At 37.8% G+C, this 17,936-nt stretch overlaps 1 protein-coding gene across 1 annotated transcript in view; it reads right to left on the bottom strand.

The window, feature by feature from the left end:
• The window catches only part of wdr11 (WD repeat domain 11), a 173,494-nt gene that overhangs the window by 62,272 nt on the left and 93,286 nt on the right, over window positions 1-17,936 (bottom strand). The window contains 3 exon segments of the mRNA XM_079843546.1: window positions 3,475-3,599; window positions 7,948-8,056; window positions 10,126-10,201. Coding sequence (XP_079699672.1) covers window positions 3,475-3,599; window positions 7,948-8,056; window positions 10,126-10,201 — 310 coding nt within the window.

Raw genomic sequence — 17,936 nt, 5'->3', positions numbered from 1 at the left:
AAAGGGTCAATTGAGAATAGGCTTGTTTGAGATGAGCAAAATCTTCGCAGAACCGATCACCGGTGATCAGCACGAGATGCATGCCGGTTACAAATGTGTCAGAGTGTGGTCTGCCTTGCTCTGATGTCATGCTGATGTATGTCAAAAATATCTCGCGAGCGCAAGGCGCACGTGTCGGATTCTGCAGTCGCACGCAGTTGCTCTCCACCGACTGCGCTGATCAAAAGCATGATGGGAAACGACTTGCTGAAGACACAGCTTAATGCTCATTGGTTTAAACAACTGTGATGTATTGTTCTCTTTTAAAATGTTTGATTTTAAAACTCTAATATCATGTTTTATGTGTATATGTTGTTTGTGAATATTCCCAAACTATCTGACAGTGCGATCTATTTGGGTTATGCAATTTATTTTTTATAAAAAAATGAAATAAATAAAAACACATGTCTGTATTAAAGAAAGAAATATTGATAAACATGTATTTGGAATGAAATTAAATAACAAGTACTTTGGGTGTCTTGTTCATTTGATTTATTTTCATATAAAAGCAACATAACTTGAATTACATCCAGTTTATTAGCAAAACTGTGCACGAGCGTGAATCGCGTGAATCCCGCGATATCCATCTTTGATCTCGCAGGTGTCAGATCCACTGTGAGTAGAGAGAACTGTCCGGCTTGCCTGTGCTTTTTTCACTCCTCCTCTCACTGCAGCCGCCTACTCTAGCATACATTTCAGGCGAGGCAAGGCGCATCTCAAACAAGCCTATTGCCTGTGCGCACAATCCTGATCTAATCGACAACTTTGCAGTTGCACATAGGAAAGCCCGGAAAATCCCACTACAATGTAAGAGAGCATCTTTTTTATGTATTTGGACCTAGGCCTAACAATGTTTTATAGTGCGCTGTCCCCATTGTTTTTTTGTTGTTTTTTTGTTTTGTTTTTGGTGAGCGTAGGCTACTCATGATTTTGTTAGTAATCTCATCTCTTATATGCTGTGTATGATCATATCCTGCCCTATTCATGGTAGCCTACTCGCGGACATTGCGTCATCAATTGCGTCATCAAGGGGCCTGCCTTGATAATCCTACTTAAGGGCCCGGTGTTGGCTCGTTCGTTACGCCACTGAATATAATTGTCTAAACTCCTTATTAAAATTACATATTTACAACAAATCTGACACACATATATACAGTATGGGCACACTTTGAGTACTACTAATAAAAGTGGTGGAAATCAGGCAAGACTATAAGAAGACTCTAACTATAACTCTAAAAACGCTTTAAAACCATATATTTCCTATGGTAAACTGCCTGTATAGGCTGTAAATTGACCTTTTTCATCTATGATGGAAGTTGTTAAATGCTTGCTAAATAAAACTTAATGTCTTTTGATGCTTGTGTGCTTAAAGGCCTTAACTGCTTGAACCCCGATAAATGCTGCTTGTAGCTTTAATTAAGCATTGTCTTCTCTTCCGGTTTTGTTTGAATCCGCGTTCACGACGCCACAGTGACGCTGCTGACGTAAGACGCTGTGACGTGTTATCTGGTGCGATAGCTAAATCTAAAATATCTTAAACCGTGTTCCGAGGATGAACGGAGGTCTTACGGGTGTGGAACAACATTGGGGTGAGTCAGTAATGGAAGAAATTTCATTTTTGGGTGAACTAACCCTTTAAAATGATCACAGAAGTACCAGAGTAAAGGTTTATAGTTTGGATATAAACACTGATGTCTCAATATAAGGTAAACCACTTTTTGAAAGTAACTTGACTCTTCAAATAAAGATTGAATTACCTATATCTGTGACAAGTGACTGTTAAAAATGTATTTGTCATTGAATCATTCATTCATTCATAGTGTTATCAAAAATTTTAAAAATATGACACTTTGAGTGCTGTTGAGTGGAATCGTAAACGCCTCTGATTGGCCATTGGGTTCACACACTCATCGGATGTGTCTGTGATTGCACAATGATCAACGCACGGGAGTGTTTGAAAGCACATGGAAGTGGAGCGGTCCGTGTGTATCTGTGTAAGCACTCGGTAAAGGGCGTCATTGATGCGTATTTACAACATGTTTGTGAAGCGCTGATCATTGTAGCCAATCACAGACATATTTGATGAGCATGTGAGCACAATGACCAATCAGAGGTGTTTACGATTCCACTCAACAACACTCAAAGTGTCACATTTTTAAAATTTCAGTACCGACTTAGTAACGAAGTCGATACTTTAGACAACAGTAATTCATTCATTCAAGAGATTCGTTCAAAAACACGAGTCATTGAATCATTCATTCAACCAGATAAAAAAAAACAAAAAAAATAATTCAAATTAATTAACCCTCTGGGGGTCTTCGGTCATTTCTGACCCAAATTATTATTTTTTTTAATGTTAAAAATCGTAGCTTCATCGGAATTGTCCGAAACTTGGTGACTTTATTGGTACTTGGTATATGAACACGCAAAAAAATTGGGGACAGGATTTGAAAAGTCTAAGTGGTCGTAAAAAAAATAGTCACATTCAGGACCTTCGATTTCCATAGGAAATGAATGGGAAATTGGCAAAAATATGAAAATACAGAGGGTTTTTTTGCATACAATCTACAAATCGGCCAGGATGCAGAAAAAAGGACTCAAAAGTGAAGGGGTGAATCTCTAAAACATCAAGAGTGCAAAACAGACAAAAAAACTCTCTCACACACACAAACACAATTAGCTTTTGGAATGGCACGCGTTAATTTGTGTGTGCGTGTGTTTTTGTGTGTGTGAGTTTTTTTGTCTGTTTTGCACTCTTGATGTTTTAGAGATTCACCCCTTCACTGTGGAGTCCTTTTTTCTGCATCCTGGCTGATTTGTAGATTGTATGCAGAAAAAAAACAATTTCCCATTCATTTCCTATTCATTTCGGGGTTATTTTTGACCCGAAGGTCCTGAGTGTGACCCATAAATGAAGAACCCCAGAGGGTTACATATTTTTACATAGACTGCAATAATTAATTTTTTGTCAGAACCTCTAGTAATGTTATTTTGTTTGGGTGTCTATTCAGAATCGTTGGAAAATATTATTTTAAACAAAACATTGTGATTCTCTATTTATCCAGAATCGTGCAGCTCTAAACTTCATTCATACTTCAGCATATTCAACATGCAATGGTGCAGCTGGTCACGTGACAACCAATGTTATCAATGTCATCAAACATGGTGCAATGCATCTTCAAGCTTGAAAGTGCATAAGCACAAATAACATTTGAGCAGCATTGAGGGGAAGATTTTCCCTGAATTACAACTTAAATGTCAGTGTAGGGATCAGAAACTGTCAAAATGAACAGAAGTTTTGTAAAATAATTCAGGAGTTATATAGTCATTTTATGCCGCTTGACAGCCCCTGGTTATTGCATGTTTTAATTATTCAATAAATCAACAAGCATTAGATGATTGACTGAGGACAGTTGTCTTTTGGCTGAATCAGACCTGATGACTGAGGACTCCACACTGCTCTGCTCCGCATCGGCGAGGGTGGTCTGTCGGGCCATGGCCTCGCGGGCAGCAAGCTGCTTTTTCTTCAGACTTTTAAGGTTATGCGAAGGAGACCACTCCTGTTTACACACAAAGAAATGTTTCCATGAGTCACTGCACAGATAGTGAGCAAATGCTCAAAGACACACATGGTGAAAAGTTTTGATGGAGGATTTAGGCCGTTCACACTTGACATCTTTTTTGACAGCTGACCAATGACCAGCGAGTAGCGAGACCCGACTCATTTCCATAACAACAAGAAAAATGGAGAAGGTAGATCGACTAAACAGCAGTAGCGGGTCTTCAAACTGACTTTTGTTAAGTCTAAAATATGCTGTGCACCGCGCATCATCCAATCGGAGCTCCTGGATTAAATTATTGTAAGCATATATGTGTTTTCTTCCCCATATAATGTTGTGAAGCGACATTCTCTTCCCCGTTAAAGGGTTAGTTCACCCAAAAATGAAAATTCTGTCATTAATTACTCACCCTCATGTTGTTCGACACCCATCAGTCCTCCGTTCATATTCGGAACACAAATGAAGATATTTTAGTTGAAAGCTGATGCTGAGAAAGGCTTCACACAGGCCTCCATTGGCATTCAGTACATTTACACTCACAAGATCCATAAAAGGCAATTAAAACGTCGTTTCAAAGTCCATCTCACCACAGTGGCTCTACAATAATTTTACGATGCGACGACAATAGTTTTTGTGCGCAAAAAAAAATCAAAATAACGCCTTTATCCAACTTGTTACTGCCTTCCGTGTGTGCCTCCACGACGCATGCGCGAGAATATGACGTAGCGCCAGCGTTCGGGAATCCATGGAATGCACACTTTAGCCCCATTTTGAGAACTACGCCGAGACCTAAAGCACGATCAATGTAGAATCCAACAGCTTAGACACGCGCGTCTTCCTCTGCTTGTAAACAAATCGCTTCTGGGTCATGTGTCCGAACGCCGGATCTGCGTCATATTCTCGCGTATGCGTCGTGGAGGCACACACGGCAGACAAGAACAAGTTGGATAAAGGTGTTATTTTGATTTTTTTTTGCGCACAAAAACTATTGTCGTCGCAACGTAAAATTATTGTAGAGTCACTGTGGTGAGATGGACTTTGTAACAACGTTTTAAGTGTCTTTTATGGGTCTTGGGAGTGTAAATGTACTGAATGCCAATGGAGGCCTATCTGAAGCCTTTCTCAGCATCAGCTTTCAACAAAAATATCTTCATTTGTGTTCCGAAGATGAACGGAGGTCTTACGGGTGTCGAACGACATGAGGGTGAGTAATTAATGACAGAATTTAAATTTTTGGGTGAACTAACCCTTTAACTTCAAAAGACATCGTAAGAGCCAACTTTCTCGACATTTTGTATCTCTGCATCACACAGCACTCTAGTTGCAGCTGTTGTTATAGCAACAAAGACGTCCCTCGGCTGCTATTTGGAACCAAACGCTGCCAGCTTTTTTTTTTTTACTAAAAGAGCAACTTTGATTGGGTCAACTTTGTCTTGTCAAAAAAAAGACGCCAAGTGTGAACACAGCCTAAACGTGTTATTTAAAGGGGGTCATAAACTGCATCTGATTACTCGCATTTGTGACCCTGGAGCACAAAACCAATCATAAGTCGCACAGGTATATTTGTGGCAATAGCCAATAATACATTGTATGGGTGAAAATTATCGATTTTTCTTTTATGCCAAAAATCATTAGGATATTAAGTAAAAATCATGTTCCATGAAGACATTTTGTAAATTTCCTACCGTAAATATATCAAAAATGTATTATTAGTAGGAATATGCATTGCTAAGGACTTCCTTTGAACAACTTTAAAGGAGATTTTCCTCAATATTTAGATTTTTTTGCACCCTCAGATTCCAGATTTTCAAATATTGTCCAATCCTAACAAACCATACATCAATTATTCAGCTTTCAGACGATGCATAAATATCCATTTTTGTACCCGTATGACTGGTTTTGTGGTCCAGGGTCACATTTGTTCATGACCCCTATTGATTCAGTTATTATTATTATTATTATTATTATTATTAGGGGTTCAACCTCAAAGCCTATATTTCCTAAACAAAACCTCAGAACTTCACAAAATTAGGATATGCAACATATGATTCTGAAGAAGCATACAAACTTTTGTGGAGATCAGAAATGGGTGAGTGGTTTATAAGGATGTTGATGGGAATACTTTCCCCTCTCAAGCAAACTCATATATTCATGCAGTATTTCCTTTACAGTTTCATTTCATATTCTGAAGGTTTTTACACAGGTGTCTGCTCATATATAATTTGTCTGATTATAAACATCATTTTAGGTGGTGGAAAGGTTTTTTTTTTTTCTGGCTGTTGACAGTAATTTCTGATTTATGGAGTGATAAAAAGACATCAAAAATCCTTTCTCTATTCAAGTATGGTGAAATCTAGTAGTTAAAATGTTCTTTTCCCAATTCACCTGGGGTGTTTAACTGGATTCTTTTTAGGTTTAATGTTAAAGGGATAATGCAACAACAAATATAACAGTGAAATACATCTCCGTGTGTGACTGTTATGTGTTATCACTAGTTTTGAAATCGCTAAGGGAGGAAAGTTAGGACCATTCTAAGGGCCCACACACTTTTGGGGCCCCCAGAGATCGGTTTTATTAGTAGTAACAGTACTAGTAGTAATGTAATAGAAATTCTAAATATATAATCTACCAAAGAGTTACAAATAAAACACAATTATAGCTTATTTCTGTATTGCCGACAAAATTCGTCAAAACACTCCGATCATGAATTGCTCACCGGTAAAAATACATTCACTCAAATCCAGCTCCAACATGAAATACTTGTTGTAGCCATTAAGAAAAGGTATTTAGTTTCATATTTATGGTTACATAATATAATGTTATCTTTTAAATTTTCATCAATGTGGATCATGAAAAGTGAACAGAGTAAGATAAGACACATTATAAAATGCGCAATATGACGGGAGACATGGAGTGGGGTCAGAAATGATTTGAGCACTTCATTGAGTTTTGTAGAAAGCCTTCCTTTAAAGCGAATTTCGTTTTGTATAAAATGTATCTTAATTTTGATCAATGTTTCATCAGCCAATTGCCTGGATTTAATCAATATTAAGCAAACATAGCAGACAATAATCATGACTTGGAGGCGCCGGCGCGATCACCTGGAGCGCGTCTCATTAAGTAAACCAAAACTCGACTACTTGCCTCACAGACATGAGAAATAGGTCTATAGAAAGCTTGAAATTTATTCTTTTAAATAAAACTATTCAAATCGAAAAGAAATAGGCTACTTTTTGATTATGTATAATCCGTAAGAAATGTGCATTTCTCTCTTGGCGCGTTCACTGCGGAGATGGCAAGTTAGTGTTGTCAACTTGATCTTTGCAGCCAACACTGACACTAGTTTATCACTAGTAAAAAACACTAGTTTATTAATAAACAATTAAAATGTCTCCTTGCTATTTTTGACATATTTCATAATCATAATCATTACTTTTGCCGGTTCTTTGTGGCAATCTTTATGTGTGTGCTTGAATACGGAATAGGCTAATATATTACATAAACGCTCAATATGGTATATAATTAAATTATTATGAATAAAAGTGCTTAGTCGCCTAATGACTTAAATGAAGAACAACTAGTGCAGTAGAAAAAGTCGGGGGCAGCACTATTTCTTTAACATATTTTCGAACCGCGTAATAGGTCAGTATTATTAAATTGCAGACAACGATTTTGGATAGCTAGGTTGGCTTGTATGTTTGGTGCCGAGTGGGTGTGGTAGCGGGCTCAACCTCATATTCTTTCATAGGGCCCAAAACTGCTAGTGGAGCCCCTGGTTACACCAACTGATCACGACATGAAAAAAATCATATTTTTCATATAATTGAAAAAAACCTGGTCTTTTTTTAATTCTGTGGGACATACCGAATCAAACATTACTCAATTTTTCTATGTCGTCCGAATGCTACCTAGATTTTACAGTGCTTAAAAAGCACCACAAACGCGGTGATTTCTGATCACTAGAAGTCGCTGGTAAATATTTCACCCCTAGGAAGTAATCAAGATGCAAATGAGCTGGCAGAGATGGAGAGGTTCCCGGGAGAGAGGCTGCATTTATTACTAAGGTTATCATCGGGGTTATTTGCGAGGCATCGCTAGTGGCACCATTACATTGTTAACAGCCCCTGCAGTCAGAAGCACACAGCGACTTCGCCCTTCAATGAGTTTGTGAAGAAGCCAGCCTCATTACAGAGAAAGATTCAGAGTAATCTCTCTGTTCAAGGGCTTGTAATAAAACAGCATACTTGAAAAGTACAAACAGTAATGTAGATGGACTGATATATAAAAGTTAAAAACAATAATCAATTATATAAGCGATAAGCAGCGCATTGTGAGCTTGATACAGTACCAGGGCAGTGACAGTAGGGAAGTTCTTGGCCATCTCGCGGAGCAAGGTTCCTGTGCGGACATCCCACAGCTCCAGAGGTTTGTCTCTGAACACCACCACCAGGTACTGCCTAAAGAAGACCATGCATACATACAGTTACACTTCATCCTCTGGACTATACCTGAGATTATTAGGGGGGAAAAAAGAGAATCCTACTTTAAAAGTAAGCATATCACACTTTTTGTGATTCTACTGTAGACGGTTTAACGTTCCCCTATTAATGCAGTGTGTAACATAGCTGATTGTAAATGTAAACTTTCTGCAAAGTTGTCGAAAGTGCACAATAAATAAAGTTATTGAGCCCTATTTTAAAGATCTATGCCAGGGGTGTCCAAACTTTTTAAAAAGTGCGCCAGATTCGATGTTGTGGACACACCTGGGGGCCAGTTCAAAACTTTCATCAACCTTGGCTTTAAAGGGTGAAATTTAATATAATTTACTGAGTTAGGACTCTATTCTTATTTAAATTAACGAGTACTCTATTTAGATCATCACAGGTAAAACACACTTATATAAGCGGGATAATCCACGGTTAGCTGTGAATTAAATTATTTTAATTACACATTATATGTAATGTGTTGCTCTAGACCAGAGGTTCCCAGCCATTTTAATATCAATATTAGGATCAACTACTGTCGACTGCAGTGCTAAACAATGTAAATATTGTTTTGGACTTATTCATAACCATCCACTCTAGCAGGATTTTAGGGTTTAACCCTCTGGGGTTCTTCGGGTCATAAATGATCGTAGCTTCATCGGAATGGTCTGAAACTTGGTGACTTTAGTGGTACTTGGTGTATGAACACCCAAACAAATTGGGGACAGGATTTGAAAAGTCTAAGTGGTCGTAATAAAAAGTCACACTCAGGACTTTTGGGTCAAAAATGACCCCCATAGGAAATGAATGGGAAATTGGCAAAAATATGAAAATACAGAGTTTTTTTGTGCATACAATCTACAAATCAGCCAGGTAATTTTTGACCCGAAGGTCCTGAGTGTGACTATTTTTTTACGACCACTTAGACTTTTCAAATCCTGTCCCCAATTTTTTGGGGTGTTCATATACCATGTACCAATAAAGTCACTAAGTTTTGGACCATTCTGATGAAGCTACGATTTTTTATTATTTTTTATAAAACGCAAGATCCACTATAGTGGTAAAAATGTGCTATTGCGTGATAAAAATGCTCAATGTGTCCACCGGATGGCAACGATCTCATTAAAAAAATTGCTTTCATGAGGCCTAGGCTTGACTCTAAAATGAAATACAGCTTTAATAAAAAAAAAAATAATAATTATATATATATGTATATACATTTTTTATTATATTCAATGGGAAAAAATGGGTCATAATAATTGCATAAATATTAATTATAAATCGTAAAATTATCTCAAAACAACAAAAAAGAAAAGATAAAATATTATTGAACAAAAATATATTTCATTGATTTTACTCAAATCTTTTTTTATCTTAATCCCGCCCTCCGGGTCATTTTTGACCCGAAGATCCTGAGTCTGACCCATAAATGAAGAACCCCAGAGGGTTAAGAAAAAGTATTATGGGTAATTTTCACCTTGTGCCTTGATTTGATTGGAACACCATTTGGAACACATCACATCCATTTTGTAAGGGTTGCATATGGTGTAAATATTTCAACTTGAAGCTCAAGATGGATCTAAAAATTCACATTTACATTCACAGAGAGTCTAAAAACTACCCGGTCACTGTGATATTCTCTAATGGAAATCAATATTGTCTGTCATTTGTTGTAAACAGTGAAAAGGTGTCTTTAGGGTTGGATGATAACCAGCAGACACTGACTGAACGGTTTTAAACTGCAATTTGGAAAGTGATAGTTTTGAAACGGTGGCAAACGATAAATAAAATCCCCTCTACTGCAAGGTTAAGCAATCAGACGCATCACTCAGGCTGTCCCCAGGTTAAAGTACTGCAACGTGAGAGTGGAAGTAGACAGAGCCAATGAATGTGCACCCCAAACACCTGCCAGATAGTTCCCGAGAGTAGTCTGTGCATGTCCGTATTTGACAGCACTAAATGTTAATCACTGATGAGGGAGACGTGTGAGTAAGTGCTCACTGAGGTGTTGGCGCCGGAGTGAAAAGCATTATGTTACTTACTTCAGATGTGACACTTTAATCATTTCAATGGCTGGTTCATCGTTCCCACGCTCACCTCGAAATGCAAAGCACCGGCCTGAGAGAGAAGGCACAAAATATTCATTATACACAGCAAACAAACAATTCATAAAATGAATGTAATCAGAAATATATATAACAAAACATACAAATTATGGGACTGCTTAAAATTATGTACTTTGCATGGTAGATTTTAGGCCGTGTGTCCTACAAAAAAGCAGTTTTTGCCAGCTGAATCGCGCTTCTGAAAATGCCCAGCTGGGAAGTTCAGCGTTTAACTGCTTACCCATAAACCCATGGCTAATAAATTGTCCTCCAAGCATTATCTTTTATGTGAATAATGTGGTAGTCTGGGGAAGACATCTGTTACAGACATGGATACTCTTTAACCTCTCCATCGTTGTTCAGTCTGTGTAGGGTGTGACGGTTGGACGGTCCAGAACTCCTCCACTGTGATTGGACAGCTGGGTAAAATGTGACAGGTGCTGCATTTTTACATTGTTGCACTGCTCTAATTGACCAGCAAAAAAAAGGCACCAAGTGGGCAGCACTTTGTCACGCTGCTGGCTTTTGTAAATACGCAGCGCTCATTGAAAACAATTGAAAAACGATGCTGGCCTCTGGGGGGAAATGCTTTGGTGGACACACAGCCTAATTATACTGACAGTGGCTCTGAAAAACTATTTGGACACTTAAGCCACACTTTAAAAAAAAGGTCTGAATGCCATGAAATTAAAAAACAAAATATCAAACCAAATGGTATCTGCAAACAAATGCAGCAGACAAAGAGCTTTTCTTAAAACTAACTTAATGTTAGCTGTGTTATACAAGACAGACACAGCCGGATCATTTCCATAATAAAAAGCACAATCTAGCCGTTTGCGTCTGGTTTTCTGTTTTTTTTGGGCGGTAAATAAATGGCGCAAACACCAGTAAACTGACAAGCGCAAACCTTAGTAAATCACCTCGCGTGATTCATTTAAAAACTCTCGTCCCATGAATTTTCAGCATGAAAGGGCAACTCCTACAAATGCATATGCAATAAGATCAGCTGCAAAAGTACCCCTGTTAGGGCTGGGCGATATGGCTGAAAACTGTATCAAGATACAAGTGTTTCATATCGGTCGATGTCGATTATTGATGTTTTATGACCTATTTAAAATAAGGACCAGAAGAAAAACTATTTTACATTTAAATTTTTTTTATTTTAAACGTAACCTTCCTGATTATATTCCCCTCAGTTATAAAGGCAGAAATGTCAACACAACCATGGAAAACACTCAAATAATTAAAATATAAACACAAGTCTAAAATCACAATGAACACTTAACACTTATCTCTTATTTGGTTTGGGTTTATTTATGAGACTCTGGTGCCTCCATGTCACGATTGTTGTCTGCTATAGACAATTTGCTTCTTATTTATTACATTGGCTGATGAAACATTGATTAAAATTAAGATACAATTTAAACAAAACGAAATTCACTTTAAAGAAAGGCTTTCTACAAAACAAAACTTGATGAAGTGGTCAAAATCATTTCTGACCTTCTGTCTTCTGACATATTGCGCATCTTTGCACTTTTCATAATCAATATAGCCTAGATGAAATTTAACAATAACATTATAATATTTAAACATAAACAGGAACTTCCTGTAAATGGTCTGAAAGTCCGAACCATACAGAAAATGCTTTCACACTAGAAACAAACCAAACCTTTGTTAGTTTGATCCGGGCCAAGACTACCTCTTTTCATCAGACCAAATTTCATCTGTTTGGTCGGGACCAAAACAGTTAATGTTAATTTTGATTCGGATCACACTGAAAAGCCAGAAAATCCGGACCAAACAAGGTGTGAAAAGGGCCCTAAATCTGGCCCGTGGTGTCAACTGGCATCAAGTGCTGTGTCTGAAATCGCTCACTTGTTCATCATTCACACAATTCCCTCTATGATCAACGCCATATATCCTGTATAATTACTCAAAATAACCAATCACCAATTGCAGACAACTTATTACACTTCAGTCACACCCAGATCAGGACTTGGCCCTTCTACTAATGAGCTGATGATATACATTTTGTTTGATGAATAAGAACCACTGTATTGTATGTAAACCATGTACAAATCTGATGGTCGGAAAGAGGCTCTGTAGCCAACCCGAAGAATCTTGGGAACAAAGTGTCCATTAGTGTCAGATTTTGCTCGCTCATTTTGCTTACATTTATTACCCATATAAACATCCCTTACCCAAAATGACTGTAACACACTGTAATCACTGTAACACACTGGCTTATTGCTTCATTGTTTTCTAACTGCTCAATATTCTCCAAATGCTTCACACGGCCATGAATGTTTGGGAGAGTTATGAATGGCAAGTGTGGATGAATAGTTTGCTATTTGTGTATACGAATCACTGCTGCAAGAGTTTGTGATCAGAAAATAGTAGGAAATATAACTCTTCACAGTCGCAGTCCTGTGAGGTGTTTTGGAGTTGTACGGCTGGAGAGCAATGGGTCTCATTCATCAAGGTTTTACCTATGCATAGCTCACTTTTAAAACCAATTCCAGATTAACCTAGGCATTGTGCTGAACACATAGGGCCCTATTTTACCGATCTGAGCACATGGTCTGAAGCTCATGGCGCAGGTGCACTTAGGGCGTGTCCAAATCCACTTTTGCTAGTTTAACGATGGAAAAATTGGTCTGCGTGCATGGCACATAGTCCAAAATGGTCTCTTAAAGGGTTAGTTCACCCAAAAATGAAAATTCTGTCATTAATTACTCACCCTCATGTCGTTCGACACCCGTCAGACCTCCGTTCATCTTCAGACACAAATGAAGATATTTTAGTTGAAATCTGATGGCTCTGAAAGGCCTCCATTGGCACAATGCACGGTTCACTCTCAAGACCCTTAAAAGGTACTAAAGACGTCGTTACAATGTCCATCTCACTACAGTGGTTCTAAAATAACTTTATGAATCGGCGACAATAGTTTTTGTGCGCAAAAAAACCCTAAATAACGACTTATATAGTGATGACGATTTCAAAACAAGGCATCATGAAGCTTCAAAGCGTTATGAATCACTGAGTCAATTCAGCAGTTTGAATCGCCAAATTTCAGCAGTTTGGCGGTTTGACACGCAATCAGAATCATGATTCGACTCACTGATTCATAACGCTTCGAAGCTTCATGATGCTTTGTTTTGAAATCGTCATCACTAGAACCACTGTAGTGAGATGGACTTAATTAATGACAGTAATTAATGACAGAATTTTCATTTTTGGGTGAACTAACCCTTTAATGAGTCATGGGTGTGTTTTGGGCGTAACGTGCAATAAACCAATCAGAGTCTCATCTCCCTTTCCCTTTAAAAGCCAGTTGCGCTCGTACCATGGCGGATTTGCTATTTACATGTGAGCGGAAAGACTGAACGCTTCTCCAGAAAGGAATCCTTTTATTTTTAATATTTAAAAATGTGTGTGTGCTGCTGTGCGTCCCTGTGTGTGTAATAATCAGAGTGTACGAGCATTGTGCACCACCTATAGGCTCATATTACTAACACACCCTTTAAATAACACAAAAAATACTGCGCTATCGACTTTACAGCAGGTTTGTGTTGGTCAATGGTGCATTTGCTTTCAGTTCCTCAAAATAGCAACACTCCAACAATGCGCCTGAACACACCTGGTTTGGACCAGTGGACGGCAGTGCATTTGCTATTTAAACAACGTGGCGCAGGACGAGAAAATGATAACTGCGTCGGGCTGAAACTAGCAAAAAACATATGTGTCACGTCTGGCTCCGCAATGCGCCGGTGTGTGATAGGGCCAATAGTCTCCGATATGACTGCGTAATGTTGAAGTATAAGGATCTGTCCTTTCTTTGTGGCTTCAGCCTAATGGTAAAACTAGTTTTCCTGGGAGTTTTTGCTAAGAAATTGATGATCATTCACACTTGTGGATAAGAATGATGGAGAAAAAGCAGTTTCTGTGATTGAGGGGGTCTCTCTGTGTTCATGATAAGAACCCTGTACTCCATAAGAGATGTCGCTTTATCTGAAAGAAAAAAGGCATTTGTTTGTGTTGTCCACAAAAACCCCAATCCCATTAAATTGAAACCTTTTCACACTGTTGTGTGGAAATGGAATTTCTAAATGTGCCATCCTCTCTGCCTGCCGTCCCCTATAATGGTAATAGCACCATAGCAAAATCATTTGCTGCGGAAATTACGGCGGTAAAAAGCTTATTCTGTTTGAGTACCACCTGTATATTGTTGATTTTGTGTTGAGTGCTATAATTGACGTACAGTATACTATTTATACTGTCTATCACGGTCACAAACTGTTATGTTGCTTGGAACTGCACTTGAGACTTTGTTTATGTGGTTGGTTATTTGAATTAAGTAAGCATTCATTTCATTGCCTTTCTACATTATTGAACATTCTATACAACAGTTTATAGTAGTTTATTTCATAAAAGACATTTAAGTCATTTTTTTTGTTAAAGGGGTCCCTTTTTACAAGATGTAAAATAAGTCTCTGATGTCCCCAGACAAAAATGCGCCGTTATTGTGCGAGTCCCTTTAAATGCAAATGAGCTGCTGCTCCCGGCCCCCTTTCTAGAAGGGGGCGGAGCTTCAAGAGCTCGAGTTAGCAGCTCCGATTATATTACAGAAGTTATAACTTGCTTTTATGACATGCTATTGCATTCGTGTTGCGTACTGTATTGCAACAAATGTGAAAGACGGATGCGACAGCTTGAGCGACTCCCAAATGTGCTCGACTACAACAACTCTTCCTCTTCTCAACATGGCATTTGTTGCATGTTCCCGGGGGCGGGGTTTATGTAAATTTTAGGATTGTGATGTCATTAACCCAGGAAGAATCTAATCCCTGTAATCCCTACCAGCCGTTTGTTGTAGTCCTTAAAAAGTGATTTCTGTAAAAGAAAATATCTCCCTTTGCTTTGAACTTTGAGCGTCGGAACTTTGCAGATGTTGTTTCTGCCTAAACAGCAACATTACACACTAACTAAAGTTAAACAAGTAAACTCACAATATACCATCTCTTTAACATTCAGTATCTTTAAAAAAGGTTTGTGTGAGTTAAAATGCAGAAAACTGCAAAAATGTATGATAAACAAAACTGATAGAAGTGGATTTAAATCTATGCTCATCAGTCTGCTCCTCTCTCGACTCATTAATGATTTGAGAGTTTGCAGAGCCCTGACTTGTTCTCCAGATTGTCAAGTGTTTGGCGAGTGTGTGAAGGACTGTGTATCCATGTGCAAGTGCATGATATTCACTGAGGCAAAGTTTGTATGGAAAGAGTGGTCTAATTAAGGTCCTATTCTAATGAAGACAGGGAGCTAATCAACCAAAAGAGTGCAGACAGCGGCGGAGAGTTAACAACAACAACAAAACACTGATGAAAAGGCCATGCTAGGATTTGCATGCCGTATATCATCCACACGCACACACCAGACGACCCAGAAAACTGTCGTAAACAAGCAAAGTTCTGTAAACATAAAACAGAATTCATCGAAACCACTTCAACTAACTAGACATGCGCCGGTCTTCTGTAATATGATATATATCGCGCTAATGAAAATGCATGGTATTGTTATAATGGGCAGTTTAAAATACGAATTAATGAAAATGCTAATTCACACTTTGACAGTAGGTGGCGCTTAGAGAAAGGCAGAAATAATGTGGTCAATGCGGCCCCAGCAAACATAATGGTAACTTTATTTTAAGGTGACGTATTTACACATAAATACATGTACTTACTACAGTAATAACAGTAAATTATGCATAATTACAAGTAACGGTTACACTTTATTTTAAGATGTCATTGTTACAGTGTAATTATACATTTAAGTACTGAATAATATTAGGTAACTACATGAACTTACTATAGGGTTAGGTTTGGGATTAGTTGCATGTAGTTATGCATAATTTACTGTTATTACTGTGGCAAATACATGTATCATATGCAACAATGACACTGTAAAATAAAGTGTTACCAAAGTAACTAACCCTAAACCAAACTCTAACCCTAACCACAACTCTATATTAAGTACTTGTAGTTGATTAATATTACTCAGTACTTATTTGACAATGTAACTGTCACCTTAAAATAAAGTGTAACCAACATAATAGGCTGTCACAAAGAAAGCAAGTCAAAGAGTATTCAAACAACCCTTCAGATTTTTGTATTTGATATAGAGTTTATCAAACCACACCAAATACTTAAATACTTAAAAACGTAATATTTATTTTCAAACATTTGTTTACGCTTAAACAATTCACGGGAAATCGATTAAAGCTTTTACTTAATACGCTGTTTCTGTAGTTTAGATTAATATTTGCTGCTAGAGTGGATTTATTTGTTTTAACGTTTATTGCCATTTCCTATTTTTATTCTAACATGTATTTTGATTGTATTTGTTTGTTATTTGAATAAAGGCTGTCAGCAAGAAGAGGCTACATCTTATTGAAGACTTTATGTATAATTATAAAGGTATTCATAATATGAGTTATAATGCATTATATCTGTATAATATTTGTAACCAGTTAAAGGATTAGTCAGTCCCTCCAGAAAAACGCGATTATGCGATCGCGTGATTTAACGCATAATCAGTCAAAGTCCGCATATTCATGCGGGGGCCGCATTTTTTCAAATACGCCGCACTTTCGCCGCATAAATTGCCTATTTCCGCGTTCCGCGTGCTTCAAACCCCGTGGAGAAACCATAGATACCGGTGAAACCATGATGAAGCACAAACTCCCATTGGCCAACAAAAATAACAGCAAAAGAGCAAAGCAGTTTCCCTGTGTGCTGACTGATTTCAAAACACAGCTTTGAAGCGTTATGAATCAATGAGTCGATTCAGCGGTTTGAAGCGTTATGAATCAATGAGTTGATTCAGCGGTTTGAAGCGTTATGAATCAATGAGTCGATTCAGCGGTTTGAAGCGTTATGAATCAATGAGTCGATTCAGCGGGTTGGATCGCCAAAGTCACGTATTTCAGCAGTTTGACACGCGATCCGAATCATGAATCGACTCGATGATTCATAGCATCATGATGCTGTGTTTTGAAATCAGTCATCACTATATAAGTCGTTATTTAGTTTTTTTTGCACACAATAACTATTATCGTCGCTTCATAAAGTTATTGTAGAACCACTGTAGTGAGATGGACTTTGTAACGACGTCTTTAGTAGGCTACCTTTTATGGGTCTTGAGAGTGTACATTGTGCCAATGGAGGCCTTTCTGAGCCATCGGAATTCAACTAAAATATCTTAATTTGTGTCCAACAACATAAAGGGAAGTCATTAATGACAGAATTTTCATTTTTAGGTGAACTAACCCTTTAAGAGATTGCACTTTGTGCATTGGAAGCACTCAAATGTCTGTTTTGTATAGCGACATCTGTAAAACAGGAAGTTATTTATTAATTTTTTCAGAAGTTGTAGCATATTCCTTTTGTAAAGCTACAGAACTTGATAGACTAAATGTTTTGTAAATTTGAGCCATTATTAAGGTCTTCAATAAAACAAGATGAGAACTTAAATATTCCAGCACTTTCTGTGATGTAGTGCTTTTTTTCTCTCTCATCAAACCGCAGTTTTTGCAAGTTCCCGCAATTTTATCGCATAAAATTGCATAAATATCCCGCATTTTTCATCGCATTTTTTAAGAAAACGTGCCGCATAATCAAGGATTTTTGCCCGCAACAATCACAAAAAAAAGCCGCATTTTTCTGGAAGGACTGATTAGTTCACTTCAA

Source organism: Gobio gobio (genome assembly GCF_949357685.1).
Source record: "Gobio gobio genome assembly, chromosome: 18".
NCBI classification, from domain to species: Eukaryota; Metazoa; Chordata; class Actinopteri; order Cypriniformes; family Gobionidae; genus Gobio; species Gobio gobio.
The sequence above is the reverse complement of the archived record's forward strand: the minus strand, read 5'-3'. Positions and strand labels throughout refer to the sequence as shown.